Genomic DNA, 18,776 nt, shown 5'->3' with positions numbered 1-18,776 from the left:
GTGGACTTCAAACAGTATAGATCATTTTGGATATGTTTTGAGACAATAGGCCAAATGTCATAAAGAAGTAATCTGTATTTAAAAAAATATACATACAAGCTATTGTTGTAAAGAACAGAAATAAACATTATGGGTATAAGCGCATGTCAAAAAACTTGGCAACGGTATCAGTAGACGATTAAAGCGATTGCAATAAAATGGATTTATATTTTCAGCCTATCATTTGTTTTGCATATTGTGATAAATATAAATCATTCCATTTACACCATTACTGCATTTTTCTTATTATATTTTGGATGGACCAAACAGTGTAGTATCTGCTGGATCTATTTGCCAACTGCTCAAAATATTATGGTATGTTTTTAAGGACTAGCCATCCACATTGATTGAATCAAATTTGTTTAAGGCAATCTCTCATGTCCTGGTGTTTTATATCGATGCTTCACGTTTTTCAACATGGATATCACTATGTGTGGACCTATAGGTTATATAAAATGAGAACCAAGTTCTTTTTTCCCGTTACATTTGATTTACAGTATAACTCAGTTTTATTAATTTTAGAGCACTCAAATACAAAGCTCGAATTACTTAATTTTAACAATATAAAGGTGAAGTATTTCCAAATCTAATCCTAATTTCAACAATATAAGGGTGAAGTATATTCTCAAAGTTAAATTTTTAGACTAAATACCATATTAAGGAACTGTTCATAATGAATTGTTATCACACCATCTTGATCTGTATCGTACTGTCTAAACGCAGACGTCAACGTGTACAGTATCACACAACACTGGATAAAATCATCAAACAAAATAGTACCTTTTCCGTATCGATCAAATTTCCGAATCAATGTATCATACAAGCCGTCGGAAAGACGGTAACCAAACGCTGTCAACGCTGATTTCAGTTCATTTTTGTCGATATTACCTGAGTTGTCTGTATCGAAGGAGCGAAAGCAATTCTGCCAGTCAGTGACATATCTCCATAGTGCACCAAAATCCTCAAAGCTTACACAGCCTCGATTTGACCGATCAAACATTCCAATCATCAGTCGAACAGTTTCCGGATTAAAAGGGTTCCAGGTACCATTGGAGAGGGCTTGCTGTAGTTCATCTGCTGAAATAAAACCACTTCGGTCTCGATCCACTTTCTGGAAAATATTCCATAAGAACTGTTGATCTGGCATGCCGGACATTGTCGTAAGTCTCTCTGCAGCGTATAAAAAGCACTTTGCGTAGTGTGTATAAAAAGCAAATACAGTTTTAGAAAAGGTATATCACTTACAATTCAGAGGTAAATTGTTAAAATATTCTAGAATACTTGAAATTATCAACAATTGCGAAAATCTATACCTAAAAACGTACTATAGACTATACGAATACGCGGACCTTCTCATATGACGTTTATGACTCATCTGGCTGGCGGGCGGCGGGGAAACAGGGACGCCAGGCGATTTTTTCGAAAGAGTATGTCGACCTATTCGCCCAAGGGGTTTCCAACAGCAAAGATTACTACGCAGCTTTGAAAAAAGTTACTTTTGATTACTTTACTGATTACCTCTTGAAATATTGTCAATTGCAAGGAAAATTGTACCATCCAAAGTGCGATATCGCTCATAAAAGTGCTATTTTGTATTAAATCGCTTCGGTATCTTCGGCGCACTTTTTCGTTATCTTCCAAGCAACAAGTGCGTCGAACATAACGAAACGATTTAATGCAAAATAGCACTTTTATTAGCGATATCGCACTTTGGGTGGTAAAATTTTCCTTGCAATTGACAATACTCAGAGGTGAGAGATACGCGGAAGCAGCCATCTTGGGAGCCAATCGAGCAGCAAGAGTTATCAAAAGGGAGCCAATCGAACACGAATACTGTTTGCTTAAATGTTTGATTAACAAGTATTGAAATGATTGAAATAGTTAAGAAATCTACTTAAGCTATTGAGCTTGCTGACGTTTATCGTATGCACACATCGACGCGCGATTTGTTGTTGCTGTTGTTAGATTTTACATTGATTTTACACGTTTGTTTTTGTTTTCCCCCAGTTATACCCCGGTAAAAAACATACGTTTGAGTGATAAACGATAAGTTTTTGTAGCCTTTTGCACTGGGCTTAGCAATCTCTATTGCCACGCACCTTGAATATTATAGTCGGACACAGTGTGTATAAAACTTTGCAATGCATTTTACACTGATTAAGTTGAATGATATATCGCTCTATTGTGCCAAATTGACGTAAACAAAACAGAAGCGGATCATGTTGAAAACAATAGGTAAACGAAAGCTTTATTCGACAAGTAGTTGGCGCCGCGGTAAAAATGATATTTTTATTTCAAGCTGTCAAAACACATAGAAAACTAAAATCATCGCACGTTGATTATTACGGTTTTCAACTGCAACATCAATGGATTGTTTAAATGGTTGAACCGATTTGTTGTATCATCTGAGACAATTTTTTGAATAGTTATGAACATACAATTTGATGAGATCAATACGATGATTGGACTCCGGATCACAATCTTCAATATCCCGCATTTTGCACCTTACTGGACACCGCAGACTAAAACTGCGACATTGTTGTAGTAAGAAAGAGAAAGAGCGACAATAGCAATGCTGCTGTACTGTTTTGTCATATACATTGGCATTAGAAAAAATAATCTGGATTAATCCAGGTACAGCTGGTAAAGCACAATACTAAAAACGAATGAGGGATTTTTTATGAGGATGATGCTTTTGATGCTAGTTATTAAATTTTCGCTCGACACCACCCCCTGCGTCCGTTACGACAGTTACGCTGTGTTCTGTTAGACCGCACACGTTCATAAGTTTTAATTCGATATTCTCTTTTTACTATTTTATCAACAATGAACGAACCCGGTTGGTGAACCCAGTTTTGCACTAGATGCTGTCAAATATTGGAAACAGAAATGGAAACCCAGATTAAAAAAACGAATTTAAATTAATATTAGTGTCCTGTACCCGGCTTGCGATTATTGTTTTGATTATTTATTTATAAATCGATCATATGATGAACTTTATATACTTGTGTAACTATAACGATTGTTAAGATCTTATGTTCAAAATCATGTCTTTGGAAAACAGATCGATACCTACAAGTACTTTTGTCTATTGGTCTTCCTTAATCGTAAGTACTGTAACTCATTTTATACATTTCATTTTGTTAATCTAGCTGGCGTGTATGTTCTTGTTGCAGTCTGGAGGAATCGCTGGGTTAGTAGTAGATATTGTACTTTTTCCGATTGACACTATTAAAACACGTTTACAAAGTGAGCGCGGGTTTCTTAGATCCGGAGGATTTCAAGGTGTCTACAAAGGCCTTGCTCCAGCAGCAGCGGGCAGTGCCCCAACGGCTGCCCTGTTTTTTTGTACATATGACGGGCTGAAATCTCACCTCAATCGATGGGCCAGCCATGGTCAACAACCATACGTGCATATGATTTCAGCTGCCAGTGCTGAAGTTGTTGCGTGCCTTATTCGTGTACCGATTGAAATAGCTAAGCAACGCAGGCAAGCTCTCTCAGTAAAACATGGTACATCGTCGCTGGAAATTTGGTACCATGCTGTGAGAACGGAGGGTATCCGACGAGGGCTATATCGGGGATTCGGTACAACAATCATGCGTGAAGTCCCCTTCTCATTTATTCAGTTTCCACTGTGGGAATATTTGAAGCTTAACTGGACCTTAGTGACAGGAACAAGTCTTACTCCGTTTTCGGTAGCAATTTGCGGAGCGATTGCCGGTGGAATAGCAGCGGGTCTAACTACACCTTTAGATGTCGCGAAAACACGAATCATGCTTGCGGACGAGCACATAGCAAACAGGTCGAATATATTAAGCGTCTTGCGCGGAATACGGAGAGAGCAAGGATTTAGAGGGTAAAAATACGATTTCATATATGTAAACTTATGCTAATAATAATGAGTTTCTATTTTAGACTATTTGCTGGATTTGTTCCGCGTGTTTTATGGATTACTTTAGGAGGTGCCATATTTTTTGGATTCTACGATCTTACATCTAGGTTACTAAATTCGGAAGAATCCAATTGACTCACACTTTTCTAATTAACAGAAATGTATTTAATAAGTTGATTACACTAGAAAAAATATAGACAATATTCAACTAGAAAAAACTATCACATAAAGTAATATTCGAAACATATTTGTGAATTGATCATTCATAATACTAGCACACTAATTGTACAAACTTAACGGAAATTAAATGGCAACTTGAAATATCGGGATCCTGGGGTCAATCAAGCATATAGCTCATTGTTGCCAGAGTAGACTCTGCTGCTATTGATACCTTTGGAATAGGGATCATCCAGACGGAGTTTACCTTTGAGCAAATGTTCTGTTTCTAGATCGTCATTATCGTCGAGATCCGAGGAATCAAACGAAAAACTGGGCACATATGAGCGCTTAGTGAAAATTTGATCCTTTCTTCTTGCCATCAAGTAAACCTGCAAAATGGTTAATACATCTCTATTACAATTTATTTATTTTGCGGCAATACCCGATCTTACCATCACTGAAAGCAACATCACAGTGATAAGCACGGCCAGCGGGATAAACAAAAAATTCAGACTTTCAGATTGTCCAGGGTTATACTCGTTGGTAACAGGCGGGATGGCCTCCTCCAATGTTGGTTTTGGTGTAGTTTTTAGAACAGTTCCCAATGAGATAATTGTTTGGTTCAATGTGAAATTCATGTTCGTAGCAGTCGAAATGTCCGCGCGTTATTGACTACAAATTACAATTCAAAGCGAATTACAGATAAGCGAATGATTTTTTTTCTCAGTTTGTTTAATACATGTATCCACTTACAAAATTAAACTAAAATCTCTAAATTTTGCTGTTATTTATTGTTAATTAAATTTACGTTTCCGACGTCACGGAAAATGAGGACAAGAAAAATGTCTTTCAGACTAAAGTAGTGAGTGCTATCTTCAAACTCTTATCTGCTTTGCTTCTGCTATTTCTTTTTGCGCTTTTTACTCTACTCGTAATTATTTGCAATCGGAATCGGAATGCTGCAATATGCGTGTCGGCGAAACGTCAAACTCGTATAAATATTATTCTGTAATTCCGGTGATTCCATTATCTGTGTTATCGGTGTTATCTTGAAAGCATTCTGAGTTTTTGGAAGTAACGTACTGTAACGTGTTTACCTTTGGCATGCTAAGTAAGTAAATATTTTTATATATTAATTTATTTTTTTTTAAATAATATTTATGTTCCGTCGCAATGAGTCAATCAAAATGCTTTGTACACTTCTTTCTCGGCTACTGGCAGAGGTGGACTAGGATACATTTAGAATGGATATTCTGAACGAATTGGCTGAAAAATTACAAAGTTACTTACGAAATCATAGTAAATATCAGTTTTCGTTGAAATACCAAAACAAACATCTTTCTAAAACCGGCGATATCATGCTAAAACCGATTGACCAGGAGGTTAACGCAGAATTCAGTTTTGAACCGAACAGCTTAATTACGGAAGGCAGAAAGTGGAATATAACAATAAATGAATGTAAAATAAACAACGGTTCGGTAAGTTTGTTTTTGAATAGGGTACCTGTTTATCGAAACATTATTGGACAAATTATTGAAAACAAATTGGCGCCAGCATGGAAACACGAACAAATTTGCATAACTTGTGATGTTGAGGAAAGTGACCATTTTTCAATGACAAATTTTCGAATGCTATCTGTCTATAACATAGTTAGAAATATAATAAAGTTCAACGGTTATGACATTACGAACAATCCAAATATAGATGGGATTGTGGAAAAAATTATTGTAGGTAAAAGCAGTTCTTTAAAAGCAGTTGGTGTTACACATATCACATGTGCTCCTGTTATAACCAATGGAATATCCGCTAATGACTATATAAGGTATATTTTTGTATGTTTTCTCAAAATCCTTAATAAATCCTTTTTTTTTTCAGGAAACGTGCCAACGACATGCAACTGATCGCTCAACATAAATACGGAATTCGCGTTAAAGACCAACAACGATTTCAAGTAACGGTTGCTAGCCTTGGCCGCTCAGCTGCTATTGTTGACATGCTGGAATCTAAAGCCAACAGCCAAATTGATTTGAAAAAAGAGAAGAATAAATCGAGTAAAGGTAGAAAATAAGTTTATTGATAATGTTTTATCATATCTCAAATGTCTATTCCATGCAGGCGCCGCATTTATCTTATATAACTATGCTCGTTTATCGGTCCTTTTCAAGACGTTCGACCAAAAACAACATACAAATTATTACCCACCGTTACCAGCGGTCGTTGATATCGATTTTAGTTTACTCACCGAAGAAGACGAATGGCAACTTTTCTGGGTTTATGTAGCTGGATTTCCTGCGATGATGCAGCACGCTTCCGGTAATGGCCAACTAGTCAAAATTGCACCGCATATCGTTCTAAGCTTTGCCTCTGGATTAGTCATTAGCCTTAGTAAATATTATCGGCGGATACGAATACTAACGGTACTATTTGGGGTTCTTTGATTAACGGAACTGTTGAATTCAAATACCATTTTTTCTGCAGGAAAATCGAAACCACCTGTTGCCTGTTATGTTTGCAAGAATATATCTATTGAAGTCGGTGTATATTGTTCTCTCCACACTGATGGCATTGCTGGATTTAGAGCCAATAGCAGAAATGTAATGTGTTGATTGTGATATTGAGAATTTTAATCTGATTTACGTACCGATCTTTCCAAACCATTTTCTGAGTGACGTACATTTTTATTTTGTGCGCAGTTGTATTTATTCAGCTTTGAATATTGCTGACAAGAATAAACGATTACTAATTCATTTCAACTTACTGGAAGTGTAAATTAGATGAAAAAATTTCCGCTACAGCAAGCCGGACGGTTTTAAAATACAGAGTGTAAAAAATGTGGCAAATCGATCATTTTAAAACCATGCAAACCTGCTCCCATGACTGACATTTTAATTTTAAGTTCCTACAGATGACCAAGGTGACCAATAATGTAACAAAAATAAAACGTTTATTTCGCTACATATATTTTATTTCGCAGCCTGAAAATAAAATTCCACGTAGTCCTGAAACAGAATGATAACTAACCTACAACACTTGGTCTAGCAAACAAAAATGTAATATGCAAACAAAGTTAAACAGTCTCGATTGCACCCCGCTTCTTTTGCCGTTCCTCATTGGCTATAAATGATGTCTCTTCTGAAGTGGGACTCAATTCAACAGGAACAGTAATGCTCGCTGGAACTGTAGCTACAGATATTACAGAGGGAATAACTGTTTCTTTTGGAGCGGCGTTATTTCCACTAGTTTGTCCATTATTCGGCATTGCGCAAATCGATGGTTCAAGACTTAAGCGCGATGGTGTATGGGAACGAGAAGCTGCATTCGACGAACCACGTGAGACTGGGCTGGAATTTTGAGAGTTACAAAAATCTTCTAAAGGAATTTCCTCTGAACGTGGCCTTGGAACACGAGGACTGGGTTCGCGAGATCTTGGAGTAATTGATCGATTATGGGAAGAATCGCGTGGTTTTGTTGTGGTAACAGCTATTGGCTGACTACTCTCTCGGCGTGATGGATGGTTGCTTTTCCTGCGGGCTCCGGTAACTTCACTGTTAAAAAAACATAAGCTAATTATCAGTTCAGCATAGATTAATAGCCGTTTTCGTTTTTGTGGTGTAGCTACACCGGGTGCTACACTTTTCGCTGGATAAACGAACGCTCGCAGTGCAACAGCTACAGCAGTGGTGTGGTATGGGTGTGTTAGTGTTTTCCTATCTGCACCAGCTAAACTCTCTTTTTTTCTGGTGTAGCTGGTGCAAAAAAGTGGGCAAATGGTGTAGCACAAAAATCGAAAACGAACAGTTTTGGTGCAAAAAAGCTACACCGGTGTAGCTACCCAGCAAAAACGAAAACGACTTGATGAGATTCTGCCTACCCATCAATAGAACGGCTAGAGTTAATTTGTACTCGGCTAACACTTCCGGAGGGCATGCTTTCCCTTCTAAGAGCTGTTGCTAAACCTGGTACCCGGTTCGATGTGGAAAAAAGTGGGCGATGTTCCCTTGGTTGTCGTCCACCGGCTGATCTGAGCAACGAACGCGGCATCGATGACCCAGCCGATCCAAGAAGAGGAAACGATGGTTCGTTCATTTGACCCGGGATTTCCAACAACTGAGCGATTTGAAACATTTTCTTCTGACGTGCTTTACTACGTCCTTTTGTCAAACGTTGTTTTGCTGCCATGCAACGAATATGGTCGTCAAACATAAATTTTGCTGACAGAATAGGAGTACGGTTGTTAGTGGCTCCGCCTCGATGTATTGTCAAGTGTAAACTTCTAGAGTCTTCTTTATCACCGTTTACTTCGACATCTTGTAAAAACCCAACGAACTTGGCAACACCCCAACCTAACCTTTTGCTATCCGGTTCAACTAGAATAAGTTGAAGAATATCCATCACAAGAAACCGGCGGTATTTAGTACCATCGCGCATCACCACAGTGCAAGCTATTAGATCGCTGTTGTCTGGAAGAAATATCTGGTGTAATAGGTAGTTTTTTTTTATTTTAAATAGAGATATTATTCTCACTTAAATCTAGAGCGTTATCAACCTGGACACATTGGCTTAGGTTTGTGAGAGGAAGCAGCAGTTCCCTTTCTCCTGTAATACTTTGACACGTCCTTCTGAGCAAGAAAAACACTCGAATCGCACGACGCGCCTTTTCTACTTCACCACATGGCAATCGCCGAGTAAAACCTATTCCCGTCAATGGAGTTCCAGTCGGGGGAAGTAAAATAGTTGAATCGTTGCACAAGAACTCTACATTTAAAGAACTTTTCACCATTTCGTTGTATCTAAAAGGCAGGATGGTCAAGAAAACTCAAGTCAAATACATCATTCGTGAGATATTACTCATCCTCAAAAAGATCCAGAAAAATGTCTTCAGATTTGTAGAAATTTCTTAACACAGTCATGCTCTGATTTCGCGCAGAGAACAAAGAGTTTCTGTGCTGTTCGCAAATATTTATATTAGTGGTACCGGTCCCGATAATCTGACAGAACAGTTTCAAGGTTAGCTCAATGGTAACCAAACGGATCCGACAGGCTAGAAAGAAAAATGTTTTGATAGATTTATAAACTATCAATTAGCAATCAATAGCAAACGTCTTCTATATGTATGTTTTCCTTTTATAGCTCAACATTAAGGCCATAAATCTAGTGTAACTTATCTTGCTCGCAAAATTCCCTGAAATTAATTAACGAGATTTTCTAATTTTTTCATGTAAAAACTCACATGGCTGATTGGAGAGCGTGACAATTTGGAGCAGCTTTTCCAGCAAAATTAAATTGTACTTGGAGCTTCCGGTTGGCGATGATTTGTTCAATACAATATCTAACCATTCGGCATTCACACCTGCAAAAACATAAGAACGCTGAATTCTGTTCATCTCCCTGTTAATTTTTTGTGTTAATCTTGCAAAATGTTCAAGATAAAATATTAACCAACCATCTACCGTTATTGATGCCACAGATTATGTCCATAGAAAGATCGGGTGCAGAATCAGAATTTAAGACGAACAATTATGCGTTACAGGGCAAGTAGCGTGGATGATAAGCGATAATGAAATTATTTCAGTGGCGTAGGTACGTAATACATAAACAATACTGTCGATACTAGTACGTTAAAGAGTAATAATAACAAGACAATGACGGTCATACCTTTGTTGTTCGCTAGTGCATACAATAGACAAAGAGCCAGTAAAGCAAGGTAATCATTTTCAGCGCAATCCAGTGACGACAATACCATATCGAGAAAAGGTCTATTGAATTCAGGGGTTCGATATGCATTGAGCAGAAGCTTTTCCTTTTCTTCGTCTGTAATATTCACTTTCTCCATCTCATCTGAGAGCGTAGGAGGACTCGGAGAATCTTTAATATAATACATAGAAGGTTTCGAAATTAAAAAACGCAATTACTTATTTTACCTGATATTTGCGGTTCGTTGGTGGTTGATGTGCTACTGCTACTGTTGGCATCATCCACACTTTGGTCGTAATTGTAAGAACTTGATGACGCAGCTGAACTTTCCAATGCTTCTTCTAGACTTTCAACTGGTTGAACAAAACCAAGTGCTACCACTTCACGATTGTCGATATAAGCATTCAATATTCGAGATGCTCCCTCTTTGAATACAGTATGGTCAGCGTTTAAAATTACCCACGTAAGTGCGTTGATCAGCGGTCGGTGGGTAACCACAAGAAAAACGAGGGACAATAGAAACAGTGCTACAACACTGGATACACGAGGGTTGTTCATTTCCTTAATGTCAATATCGACTACTTTATTTAGTACCGCTGCTAAATTCCTCGTTACTAACGCCATTGAGATGGGTGGAGATGGTGTTAGAGAGAATATGTACAGTGGAACCAGCAACTTGTGTAGTAAATGTTCAGTAAGAACCGCATTAAGGTCTGCTATATCCAAGCAGAGTATATCATTTAAATAATGCAAGTGGTCTAAATGTTCAGCTACCAAATTGGCTAAACGATGCTGTGATTGATGACTGAAAAAAAGATCACAGTAAATAAGTTGTTTTGTAAAAAAAAGCTTACAACTTACTCTATATCGTTACGGACGCATGCATCGAGTTCCAATATATGCTTGCCAATAAACCAAACCAGATTACTAAAGTATGGAGCTGCAGTTTTGTCTCGAATAAACTGCAACATGTTTGGGTTTTGCACTTTGTACACATTCAACGTGATAGTACGGACTGCAATCCGTACCATCGACTCTGGATGATTAAAAAACTTTATCGCTTCCGTATACAGCGGAAAATCATTCGTATGTTCATTATAAAAGAAATGTATTGTATGAGTGTTCAACTTCAAACTGAGAGTTTTTAAAAACAGGATGTAGTAGCCCATTACGTCTTCGTCAGAGAAGTCGAATTTGTGAACGATTATGGAATTAACAAGGTTGTTGCTTAGTAAATAATCTAAAATAATAATAATAATAATAAAACAGGTTTCTACTATTCCACGTGTGTACTTACAGAGAGAGGTCTCATTGCGAATATTTTCAAACAAAATATTCAACGTCTGAAGCAGCTGAACACATACAAAACTTGATCCTCCGCTTTTCTGTCGCATGATGTTTAAAAAGTATGATAACATGTTCTTCTCTAAAAAGAAACTGCGCAAAACAAGCCATAGAAGGAATTAAAAGATAAAGACAAAAACGGATTGAAATACTCACTCGAAAACAGATGAATCGTTTTGATCGCCCCAGATCAAAATTTCTGCGATGCTGCGGAGTGACTCTACTAACAATCCTCGATTACTTTCTGACACTGTAGTGTTGCGCTCAAGAACGCTATACAGGTATTTCAGATGGTCTAGTGAGAGTCGATTTTTAGGACGATTCCAGCCACCACCAAACCAACTTCTGCTGCGAAACATTCTTTATTCTTGCAGTTTTACTATATAAATTTGTTTTACTCTTCCTCTGCATAAACAAGAAGTGTTACTTAAATACTGAACAACGAAGATAACTTTACACTATTGAAACATTTACTACTCTAACTTTGCAAGCAAATTTTACAAGTGTGACACCTATGACTTTTGGATAAAAGAAAATAAAAATGAAAACAATCCTTTGGAAAATCTTGATCTTGACTTGACAGCTGAGAGCTGAGCTGAGTAGAGTGACTATATATAGAGTGGTGACAATGTCAAAATTGGAATGATAATGAATGAAGAGCAACATTTCAATAGGGCCCAAGTGCAAAATATAAAAAAACTGGTTTTTTGGTTATATTTAAAGCTTTTTTAAGTATCTATAATAATACCAAACATCATAGCGATTTGAAAACTTTATGAGTCTTAAAAAGCAAATTTGAAAAAGCCTTATGTGAAAATTGGCAACAAAGTTTTCATTTTGTGCTTTGGCCCTTCTGTACACTGAAACAAGAATCATGGTAATTGTTACCATATTAAGCGGGGTACGCTGCTGAAAAGTAATGGGTAAAAAGCAGCGGGGTGCTATTCCTATCTTAAAGCGGGGTACGCTGCTGAAAAGAAAACAGCTCAAGAAAAAATCTTGCTATTTACCGAAGAAATTTTGACAACTCCAATGCAAGCAACCACCTGTCATTTTTTCTTGTGGTAATAATTGCGCCGGATATTATTCCGTACGGAAAAGTGACGGTTTAATTCACCTGCATGTAAAACTGCGCCATCTGAACGTGAAATAATATTTCTTATGAAGTGCGTACTGCTTAAGAAATCGTAAACGAAATCGATTTCTTGAGCATTTCTTGTCCTATCTTTTTACCCATTACTTTTCAGCAGCGTACCCCGCTTTAGAGGGTAAAATTAAGAGGACACACCAGTGAATTTTTGCAGAAAAGATTTCTGTTTAGCTTAAGCAGTGTTCTGCTCAAAATTACTATGCGTTATTTTCGGCGTTACTCCGATACATAACAAAAATAACAGAATCGTAGTCAAAATTACTAGACATGACCATGAAAGGTGGTAAAATTATCTGAGAACATATTACTTGTACTAGAATCATGGTAAATTTGAATAGCTTTTTCATGGTACTTACAAAAAGCATGCGTTTTCTGCAAAATTGTGCCAGATACCATGGTTTTTGTTTCAGAGTATGAAAAAGCCTATACGCAGTTTGTGTTTTGTTTTGCATTCGGCCCTATTTTTGTTGTGGGATTTCTGCTGCTTGCTGCTGCTGCGAAGATGATCCCCGCCGTACAATTGCGCGAGAGACTCGACGGACGACCGAAAAAAAACAATACGATGCTACCTGCATAAATAACACGGTCATTCACAGACAATGTTTAGTATTTAGGCCTGCGCGGCAACAAAAATTTAAGTTACTTTTCGGCTTACACTTACTTACTTACTTACTTACTTACTTAATTGGCCTAACGTCTTATGACAAGGCCTGCGCAGCATAATTTCTCCATCTGTTTCGGTCCATGGCAACTGATCTCCAGTTCCGCGGGCACCCAGTGCTCGCCAGATCTCGCTCCACCTGGTCTTGCCACCTCGCTCGCTGTGCCCCTCTTCGTCTTGTTCCTACCGGATTTGATGCGAAAACCATTTTTGCAGGATAGTTGTCCGGCATTCTAGCAACATGTCCTGCCCAACGTATCCGTCCAGCTTTAACCACTTTCTGAATACTTGGTTCGCCGTAGAGACGCGCGAGCTCGTGGTTCATTCTTCGCCTCCATACACCGTTCTCTTGCACTCCGCCAAAGATGGTTCTTAGCACCCGCCGTTCGAAAACTCCGAGTGCTCGTAGGTCCTCTTCTAGCAATGTCCACGTTTCGTGCCCGTAGAGGACAACCGGTCTAATTAGCGTTTTGTACAGTGTGCACTTTGTACGGGGGCTCAGATTGTTCGACCGCAAGTGTTTGTGGAGTCCGTAGTAGGCCCGACTTCCGCTGATAATACGTCTTTTAATCTCACGGCTGGTATTGTTGTCCTCTGTTGCCAGCGAGCCAAGGTATACGAACTCGTCGACTACCTCGAACTCATCCCCGTCGATTACCACGGTGCTGCCCAAGCGAGCCCTGTCGCGCTCGGTCCCGCCCGCCAGCATATACTTCGTTTTAGACGTATTTATCTGCAATCCAATCTTCTCTGCTTCGCGTTTCAGTCTGGTGTACTGATCTTCCACCGCCTCAAATGTTCTGCCGACAGCATCCACGTCGTCAGCAAAGCAGATAAATTGACTGGATTTATTGAAAATCGTGCCCCGCATTTCGATCGCCGCTCGCCTTATAACACCTTCAAGCGCAATGTTGAATAGCAGGCAGGAAAGACCATCTCCTTGTCGAAGTCCCCTGCGAGATTCGAATGGGTCCGACAATCCACCCGAGATTCTCACACAGCACTGGATCCCATCCATCGTAGCCATGATAAGTCTGGTAAGCTTACCCGGAAAGCCGTTTTCGTCCAAAATTTTCCATAGCTCTTGTCGGTTTACGCTATCATATGCGGCTTTGAAATCGATGAACAGGTGGTGCGTGGGGACTCGGAATTCGCGGCACTTCTGGAGGATCTGCCGCAGGGTGAAGATTTGGTCTGTTGTAGACCGACCCTCCATGAAGCCGGCCTGGTAACTTCCCACAAATCTATTGGCTATTGGCGATAGTCGATGAAAGAAGACTTGGGACAGCACTTTGTAGGCGGCATTCAGGATAGTGATGGCTCGGTAGTTCTCACAATCCAGCTTATCACCTTTCTTGTAGATAGGGCAGATAACCCCATCTTTCCACTCCTCCGGTAGTCGTTCCGTATCCCAAATCTTGACAATCAATTGATGCAGACAGCCGGCCAACTTGTCCGGGCCCATTTTAATAAGTTCCGCTCCAATGCCATCCTTTCCCGCTGCTTTGTTGTTCTTCAGCCGCTGGATGGCTTCTTTAACTTCCCTTATCGATGGGGGTGGCACATCTTCGTCGCTTGCTGCACCAATGTGGTCACTTCCTTCGCTATCATGGTCTTCCGCCTGCACGCCATTCAGGTGTTCATCGTAGTGCTGCTTCCACCTTTCGATCACCGCACGGTCATCAGTCAAGATACCTCCATCTTTATCTCTGCACATTTCGGCCCGCGGCACGAAGCCTTTGCGAGATCCGTTGAGTTTCTGATAGAACTTCCGTGTGTCGTGAAAGCGGTACAGCTGTTCGAGTTCTTCGCACTCCTTCTCCTCTTGGTGGCGCTTCTTTTCCTTGAAGAGTCGGGTTTGCTGCCTCCGCTTCTGTTTGTATCGCTCCACATTCTGACGGGTGGCTCTACGCAGCATTTGTACCCGCGCTGCGTTCTTCTCATCCAATATCTGCTGGCATTCCTCGTCAAACCATTCGTTACGTCGATTCGGTGCCACACTGCCTAGGACGTTCTCCGCTACGCTGTTAAGGGCTGTTTTCACGGCATTCCAACAGTCTTCAAGAGGGGCTTCATCCAGCTCTCCCTCTTCCGGCAGCGCGGTTTCGAGAGATAACGCGTAGTTTTCGGCGACCTCTGGTTGCTTCAGTCGCGCTAGATTGTACCGTGGCGGGCGGCGGTATCGTATGTTGTTCACAACAGATAGTTTTTGACGTATCCTTACCATCACTAGGTAGTGATCCGAATCAATGTTAGCGCCCGGATAGGTTCTGACGTCGATAATGTCTGAAAAGTGCCGACCATCTATCAGAACGTGGTCGATTTGTGATTCTGTCTGGTTGGGTGATCTCCAGGTGTACCGATGGTAGAGGTTATGCTGGAAGAAGGTACTACGTATGGCCATGTTCTTGGAGGCGGCGAAGTCGACAAGTCTTAGGCCGTTTTCGTTCGTTTGCGGGTGAGCGCTGAACCGTCCAATCACCGGTTTGAATTCCTCCTCCTGACCAACCTGAGCATTACAGTCCCCGATGATAATTTTGACATCATGTCTTGGGCAGCGGTCGTATTCACGCTCCAACTGCGCGTAGAATTCGTCTTTGTCATCATCGGTACTTCCGAGGTGAGGGCTGTGCACGTTAATTATGCTTATATTGAAGAATCGGCCCTTGATTCTTAATCTGCACATTCGGGGGTTGATCGGCCACCACCCGATCACCCGCTTCTGCATCTCGCCCATCACTATAAAAGCTGTGCCCAGCTCGTGTGTATTGCCGCAGCTCTGGTAGATGGTATGACCATCTCTATACGTACGTACCATCGTTCCTTTCCAGCATACCTCCTGCAGCGCTACGATGTCGAACTTGCGGCTCTTCACTTCTTTAGAAAGCACGTGGGTACTTCCGAGGAAATTTAGAGACCGACAGTTCCATGTTCCTAATTTCCAATCGTTAGTCCGTTTTCGTCGCCTGGGTCTTTGCCGATTGTTCCGATTAGAGTTATTATTATTACTTACGGAGTCCATTGCTTTGGTTTTTTTAGTGGTTCAGGCTTGCAAAGCCCGCAACCAACCCTACAGTATCGCCGGAGGGCCAACGTAGCTCGAAGGAGCCCTCCCCCCCTGTCAGCATACGACCTTGGTTTCCACCGGGGTTGGTTACCCGATCTCCACCCGAGGTTGCTCGTATCCCGGCTGGTACCACGAGGAGGTTGGGGTAGGAGTTGCTAGGTAAGAGGCTGTGAACCACTGTGGGGTCTATTTTATGCCCAGTGCACAAGGCACCGATGGTACGCATTACCTAGCCATTTACCAGCCACGACTTTCGGCTTACACGAAAAAAGCTATTTCGCTGTATATATATATCACCTGTGGAGGAACCGGACAGAGTTCGTTAGTTGCGCGCCCGAGACATTTACTATCGCTGAACTGCCAAAACGTGATGCACTGGCACGCTGTGGTGAGTTAGAAATGCTAAATGAATGAACTGCTGCTGCTTCACACTACCAATAGGCGAATTCGAGCAAAACTAAGAGCAACCGTTCGCTACCTGGTTGTGATTATTGGAACTACAAAAAAAGTGCAATTCCCAAAATGTTTGCTGGCACCTGTATGGAGCTCAACTTTAAAAGTAATATTTTACTGAATTAACAACAGTGGGAATGATAAAAATGGATAATAAAGGTAAGAAAATGCATTTCCTTTCATTTGATATATATTGTTTCTGATTCGGGAGATTATTAGAGCTTCGCAAGTGTATTTATGTTTACGAACTGATAGGTTATAATGGCGCAAGTGATGCTAATCACGAAAATAAATCCGTTAGCATTTGAAAACACATTGGAATGCACTGAAGACTGAAAATAATTGGTGATTCTCTATCCAGGATATGTAAACTTTACAGCTGACTCTATGTACTTTTGCTTCATGCGGTACAAAATCAAACATTAACATTTTTCTGCCATAAAGTTAATTAATTCGAATATTTTCACTTACTTTAACGTAGATAAACAAATTTCTTCCAATATTACGCTATCTAAAATCCTGACAATTGAAAAGGTTAATCAAAACCTGCATTTTATTTCAGCTTTTTTTTAAAAATGTATGGAGTTTGACAGCGATTTTACTTTTCATCACTTTTTTTATGCAGCGCCTCCAAGCGGGTGATAGCTTGTCAAAAACGCCTATAGCGACTGCCGCACTGCCGCACCTCACGGGTAACATGTTCCGCTTCACAAACCTGTTCAACGGTGGCAGATTTGCCGATAAAATTAAACCCCAACTTTTCTAGTAGAAATAATAAAGCTGATCGGTGTCCCGGTCACGAATTTTTAACCTTTTCTAGCCATTGCGCTTCAAAACAACGTGATAAAAAAAGGCCAAACGCGAAACGCTGTCTAAAAACCGGCCCAACACCAAAATCATATCACCACTGACAGTAAATAAAAGCCTCATGTCAAAGGCCCCATCAACAATTGATAATCAAATCAGCCTTATGAAAAAGTCGTATTACCGAATGATCTCCGAAAACGGCCAAACGCATATTTTTGCAAATTACAAAGTAAATCAATGTTTTTTCTGCTAGTTGTTGCATTACACATTAAACTATTATGTTTTTGCATCATAATGTGACATTCAATTCTAAGCAACATTGTTTATATCAAATAAGGAGTTAAAAAATGATGCTCAAGTTTCAACATCGATTTTCTCGAAACTGTCAGTTTTGACTTCGGCCTATTTGAAATGCTGCTCTTGAATTGCCCCTGATGATTGCGACATTTGCCCCTATTTAGACTAAGGGGTTTCCAGCAGCAATGATTACTACGCACCTTCGAAAAAAGTTACTTTTAATTACTTTAATGATTACCTCTAATTACCAGTAATCAATCTCTTGTGTTTAATAAAAATTAATCATGATTATTAAAAAAGATTATCATTGATACTATGTTGATTAACATTGATTACCTAATTAATACGTAAATGATTACAAAAGTAATCTATGATTACTACGCACTAATGCGCCTTGCTGGAGACCCCTTGATTTAGACTACCCCGATCAAGGGGTTTCCAGCAAGGCGTATAAGTGCGTAGTAATCAGAGATTACTTTTGTAATCATTTACGAATTAAATAGGTAATCAATGTTAATTAGTAGAGTAATCAATGATAATCTTAAGTAATAACAAGAGATTGATTACTGGTAGTCAGAGGTAATCAGTAAAGTAATCAAAAGTAACTCTTTTCATAGGTGCGTAGTAATCATTGCTGTTGGAAACCCCTTGACTCCGATTTACACGATTATCACAGTCGAATCTCGCACACGATTTCCCTCAAAGAAAATGAAGTGAAAAAGAAGGGCAAGAAAGAAAAAGAAGTCAAACTCATTACACAGACAAACAGACATGACTCTTGGAAGAAAAATCTACAAAAATTATCGTACCTCACATTTAGCCTGAACACTAGCACTATCTATGATCGACATTCCCAAATATCAAATAGCAACAGGAATATCCCTCGAAGTAGCAAGTATTTTTTATGGGGAATTCCCCTTCTTTCGTCAAAAAGCGCCACTTTGACCAAAACGGAGACATTCCCAACTAAGCCCAAATTTGAAATGACGGTTTAATAGGTACTATGAATGGAAAACGCGTGTTATGTCTGTGCTCATTAGTAGGTCAAACTAAAAGCCCCTCTAGTGTCAGATTAACAGCACAGAGAACAGACTACCAGGTAATTGACGAGAAGTGTGTAAAAAGTTTTTATGTAATCAACGAGTAATCCTACGATAGAGCACCCCTCGAGCTATAAGTAACAAAGTAACAAACTAAAACTTGATGTCAC

At 39.8% G+C, this 18,776-nt stretch overlaps 5 protein-coding genes across 9 annotated transcripts; 2 read left to right on the top strand and 3 right to left on the bottom strand.

Moving 5' to 3' along the window:
• Window positions 1-66: 66 nt before the first annotated feature.
• On the bottom strand, window positions 67-1,398 carry LOC128744192 (programmed cell death protein 6). 3 transcript variants are annotated; one of them, XM_053841017.1, is made up of 2 exons: window positions 1,285-1,398; window positions 67-1,209 (listed from the first exon to the last, which is right to left on the bottom strand). In XM_053841017.1, the coding sequence occupies exon 2, from the start codon at window positions 1,193-1,195 to the stop codon at window positions 671-673; it is 525 nt and encodes a 174-aa protein (XP_053696992.1). In that variant the 5' UTR covers window positions 1,196-1,209; window positions 1,285-1,398; the 3' UTR covers window positions 67-670. The 3 variants fall into 3 exon arrangements, with proteins under 3 accessions (XP_053696992.1, XP_053696994.1, XP_053696993.1); XM_053841019.1 differs by having other exon boundaries at window positions 67-1,228; window positions 1,353-1,372; XM_053841018.1 differs by having other exon boundaries at window positions 67-1,228; window positions 1,285-1,367.
• A 1,511-nt stretch (window positions 1,399-2,909) lies between these two features.
• On the top strand, window positions 2,910-4,137 carry LOC128744191 (S-adenosylmethionine mitochondrial carrier protein homolog). The gene is made up of 3 exons (XM_053841016.1): window positions 2,910-3,146; window positions 3,216-3,898; window positions 3,958-4,137. The coding sequence occupies exons 1-3, from the start codon at window positions 3,075-3,077 to the stop codon at window positions 4,067-4,069; spliced, it is 867 nt and encodes a 288-aa protein (XP_053696991.1). The 5' UTR covers window positions 2,910-3,074; the 3' UTR covers window positions 4,070-4,137.
• LOC128744194 (uncharacterized) lies at window positions 4,001-6,449 on the bottom strand. Its single transcript, XM_053841020.1, has 3 exons — window positions 6,336-6,449; window positions 4,546-4,765; window positions 4,001-4,482 (listed from the first exon to the last, which is right to left on the bottom strand). Exons 2-3 carry the CDS (start codon window positions 4,729-4,731, stop codon window positions 4,276-4,278), a joined length of 393 nt encoding a protein of 130 aa, XP_053696995.1. The 5' UTR covers window positions 4,732-4,765; window positions 6,336-6,449; the 3' UTR covers window positions 4,001-4,275.
• On the top strand, window positions 5,236-10,021 carry LOC128744190 (DALR anticodon-binding domain-containing protein 3). 2 transcript variants are annotated; one of them, XR_008412366.1, is made up of 5 exons: window positions 5,236-5,915; window positions 5,969-6,150; window positions 6,209-6,510; window positions 6,572-7,007; window positions 7,068-10,021. XR_008412366.1 is itself a non-coding variant. In XM_053841015.1 (4 exons), exons 1-4 carry the CDS (start codon window positions 5,338-5,340, stop codon window positions 6,689-6,691), a joined length of 1,182 nt encoding a protein of 393 aa, XP_053696990.1. In that variant the 5' UTR covers window positions 5,236-5,337; the 3' UTR covers window positions 6,692-10,021. The 2 variants fall into 2 exon arrangements, 1 of the variants encoding a protein (XP_053696990.1); XM_053841015.1 differs by having other exon boundaries at window positions 6,572-10,021.
• On the bottom strand, window positions 6,566-11,650 carry LOC128744188 (protein CLEC16A homolog). 2 transcript variants are annotated; one of them, XR_008412365.1, is made up of 11 exons: window positions 11,288-11,650; window positions 11,085-11,224; window positions 10,649-11,027; window positions 10,015-10,592; window positions 9,749-9,958; window positions 9,324-9,443; window positions 8,942-9,134; window positions 8,618-8,883; window positions 7,965-8,553; window positions 6,735-7,638; window positions 6,566-6,661 (listed from the first exon to the last, which is right to left on the bottom strand). XR_008412365.1 is itself a non-coding variant. In XM_053841014.1 (10 exons), exons 1-10 carry the CDS (start codon window positions 11,488-11,490, stop codon window positions 7,161-7,163), a joined length of 3,156 nt encoding a protein of 1,051 aa, XP_053696989.1. In that variant the 5' UTR covers window positions 11,491-11,650; the 3' UTR covers window positions 6,731-7,160. The 2 variants fall into 2 exon arrangements, 1 of the variants encoding a protein (XP_053696989.1); XM_053841014.1 differs by lacking the exon at window positions 6,566-6,661 and having other exon boundaries at window positions 6,731-7,638.
• Between the last annotated feature and the right edge of the window lie 7,126 nt (window positions 11,651-18,776).

Source organism: Sabethes cyaneus, chromosome 3 (genome assembly GCF_943734655.1).
Source record: "Sabethes cyaneus chromosome 3, idSabCyanKW18_F2, whole genome shotgun sequence".
Lineage (NCBI taxonomy): Eukaryota > Metazoa > Arthropoda > Insecta > Diptera > Culicidae > Sabethes > Sabethes cyaneus.
The sequence above is the reverse complement of the archived record's forward strand: the minus strand, read 5'-3'. Positions and strand labels throughout refer to the sequence as shown.

What these genes read in the sequence shown, in the direction of transcription:
- LOC128744188 (XM_053841014.1), bottom strand. Translation starts at nt 11,490, where the DNA reads ATGTTTCGCAGCAGAAGTTGGTTTGGTGGTGGCTGGAATCGTCCTAAA. An exon ending in CACGCTCTCCAATCAGCCAT is followed by an intron (nt 9,135 to 9,323) that starts GTGAGTTTTTAC and finishes TTTTCTTTCTAG; the next exon opens with CCTGTCGGATCCGTTTGGTT. An exon ending in TGATAACGCTCTAGATTTAA is followed by an intron (nt 8,554 to 8,617) that starts GTGAGAATAATA and finishes TATTTCTTCCAG; the next exon opens with ACAACAGCGATCTAATAGCT.
- LOC128744190 (XM_053841015.1), top strand. Translation starts at nt 5,338, where the DNA reads ATGGATATTCTGAACGAATTGGCTGAAAAATTACAAAGTTACTTACGA. An exon ending in GAAGAATAAATCGAGTAAAG is followed by an intron (nt 6,151 to 6,208) that starts GTAGAAAATAAG and finishes TATTCCATGCAG; the next exon opens with GCGCCGCATTTATCTTATAT. An exon ending in GGCGGATACGAATACTAACG is followed by an intron (nt 6,511 to 6,571) that starts GTACTATTTGGG and finishes TTTTTTCTGCAG; the next exon opens with GAAAATCGAAACCACCTGTT.
- LOC128744194 (XM_053841020.1), bottom strand. Translation starts at nt 4,731, where the DNA reads ATGAATTTCACATTGAACCAAACAATTATCTCATTGGGAACTGTTCTA. An exon ending in TGATGTTGCTTTCAGTGATG is followed by an intron (nt 4,483 to 4,545) that starts GTAAGATCGGGT and finishes ACCATTTTGCAG; the next exon opens with GTTTACTTGATGGCAAGAAG.
- LOC128744191 (XM_053841016.1), top strand. Translation starts at nt 3,075, where the DNA reads ATGTTCAAAATCATGTCTTTGGAAAACAGATCGATACCTACAAGTACT. An exon ending in TCTATTGGTCTTCCTTAATC is followed by an intron (nt 3,147 to 3,215) that starts GTAAGTACTGTA and finishes TTCTTGTTGCAG; the next exon opens with TCTGGAGGAATCGCTGGGTT. An exon ending in AGAGAGCAAGGATTTAGAGG is followed by an intron (nt 3,899 to 3,957) that starts GTAAAAATACGA and finishes TTTCTATTTTAG; the next exon opens with ACTATTTGCTGGATTTGTTC.
- LOC128744192 (XM_053841017.1), bottom strand. Translation starts at nt 1,195, where the DNA reads ATGTCCGGCATGCCAGATCAACAGTTCTTATGGAATATTTTCCAGAAA.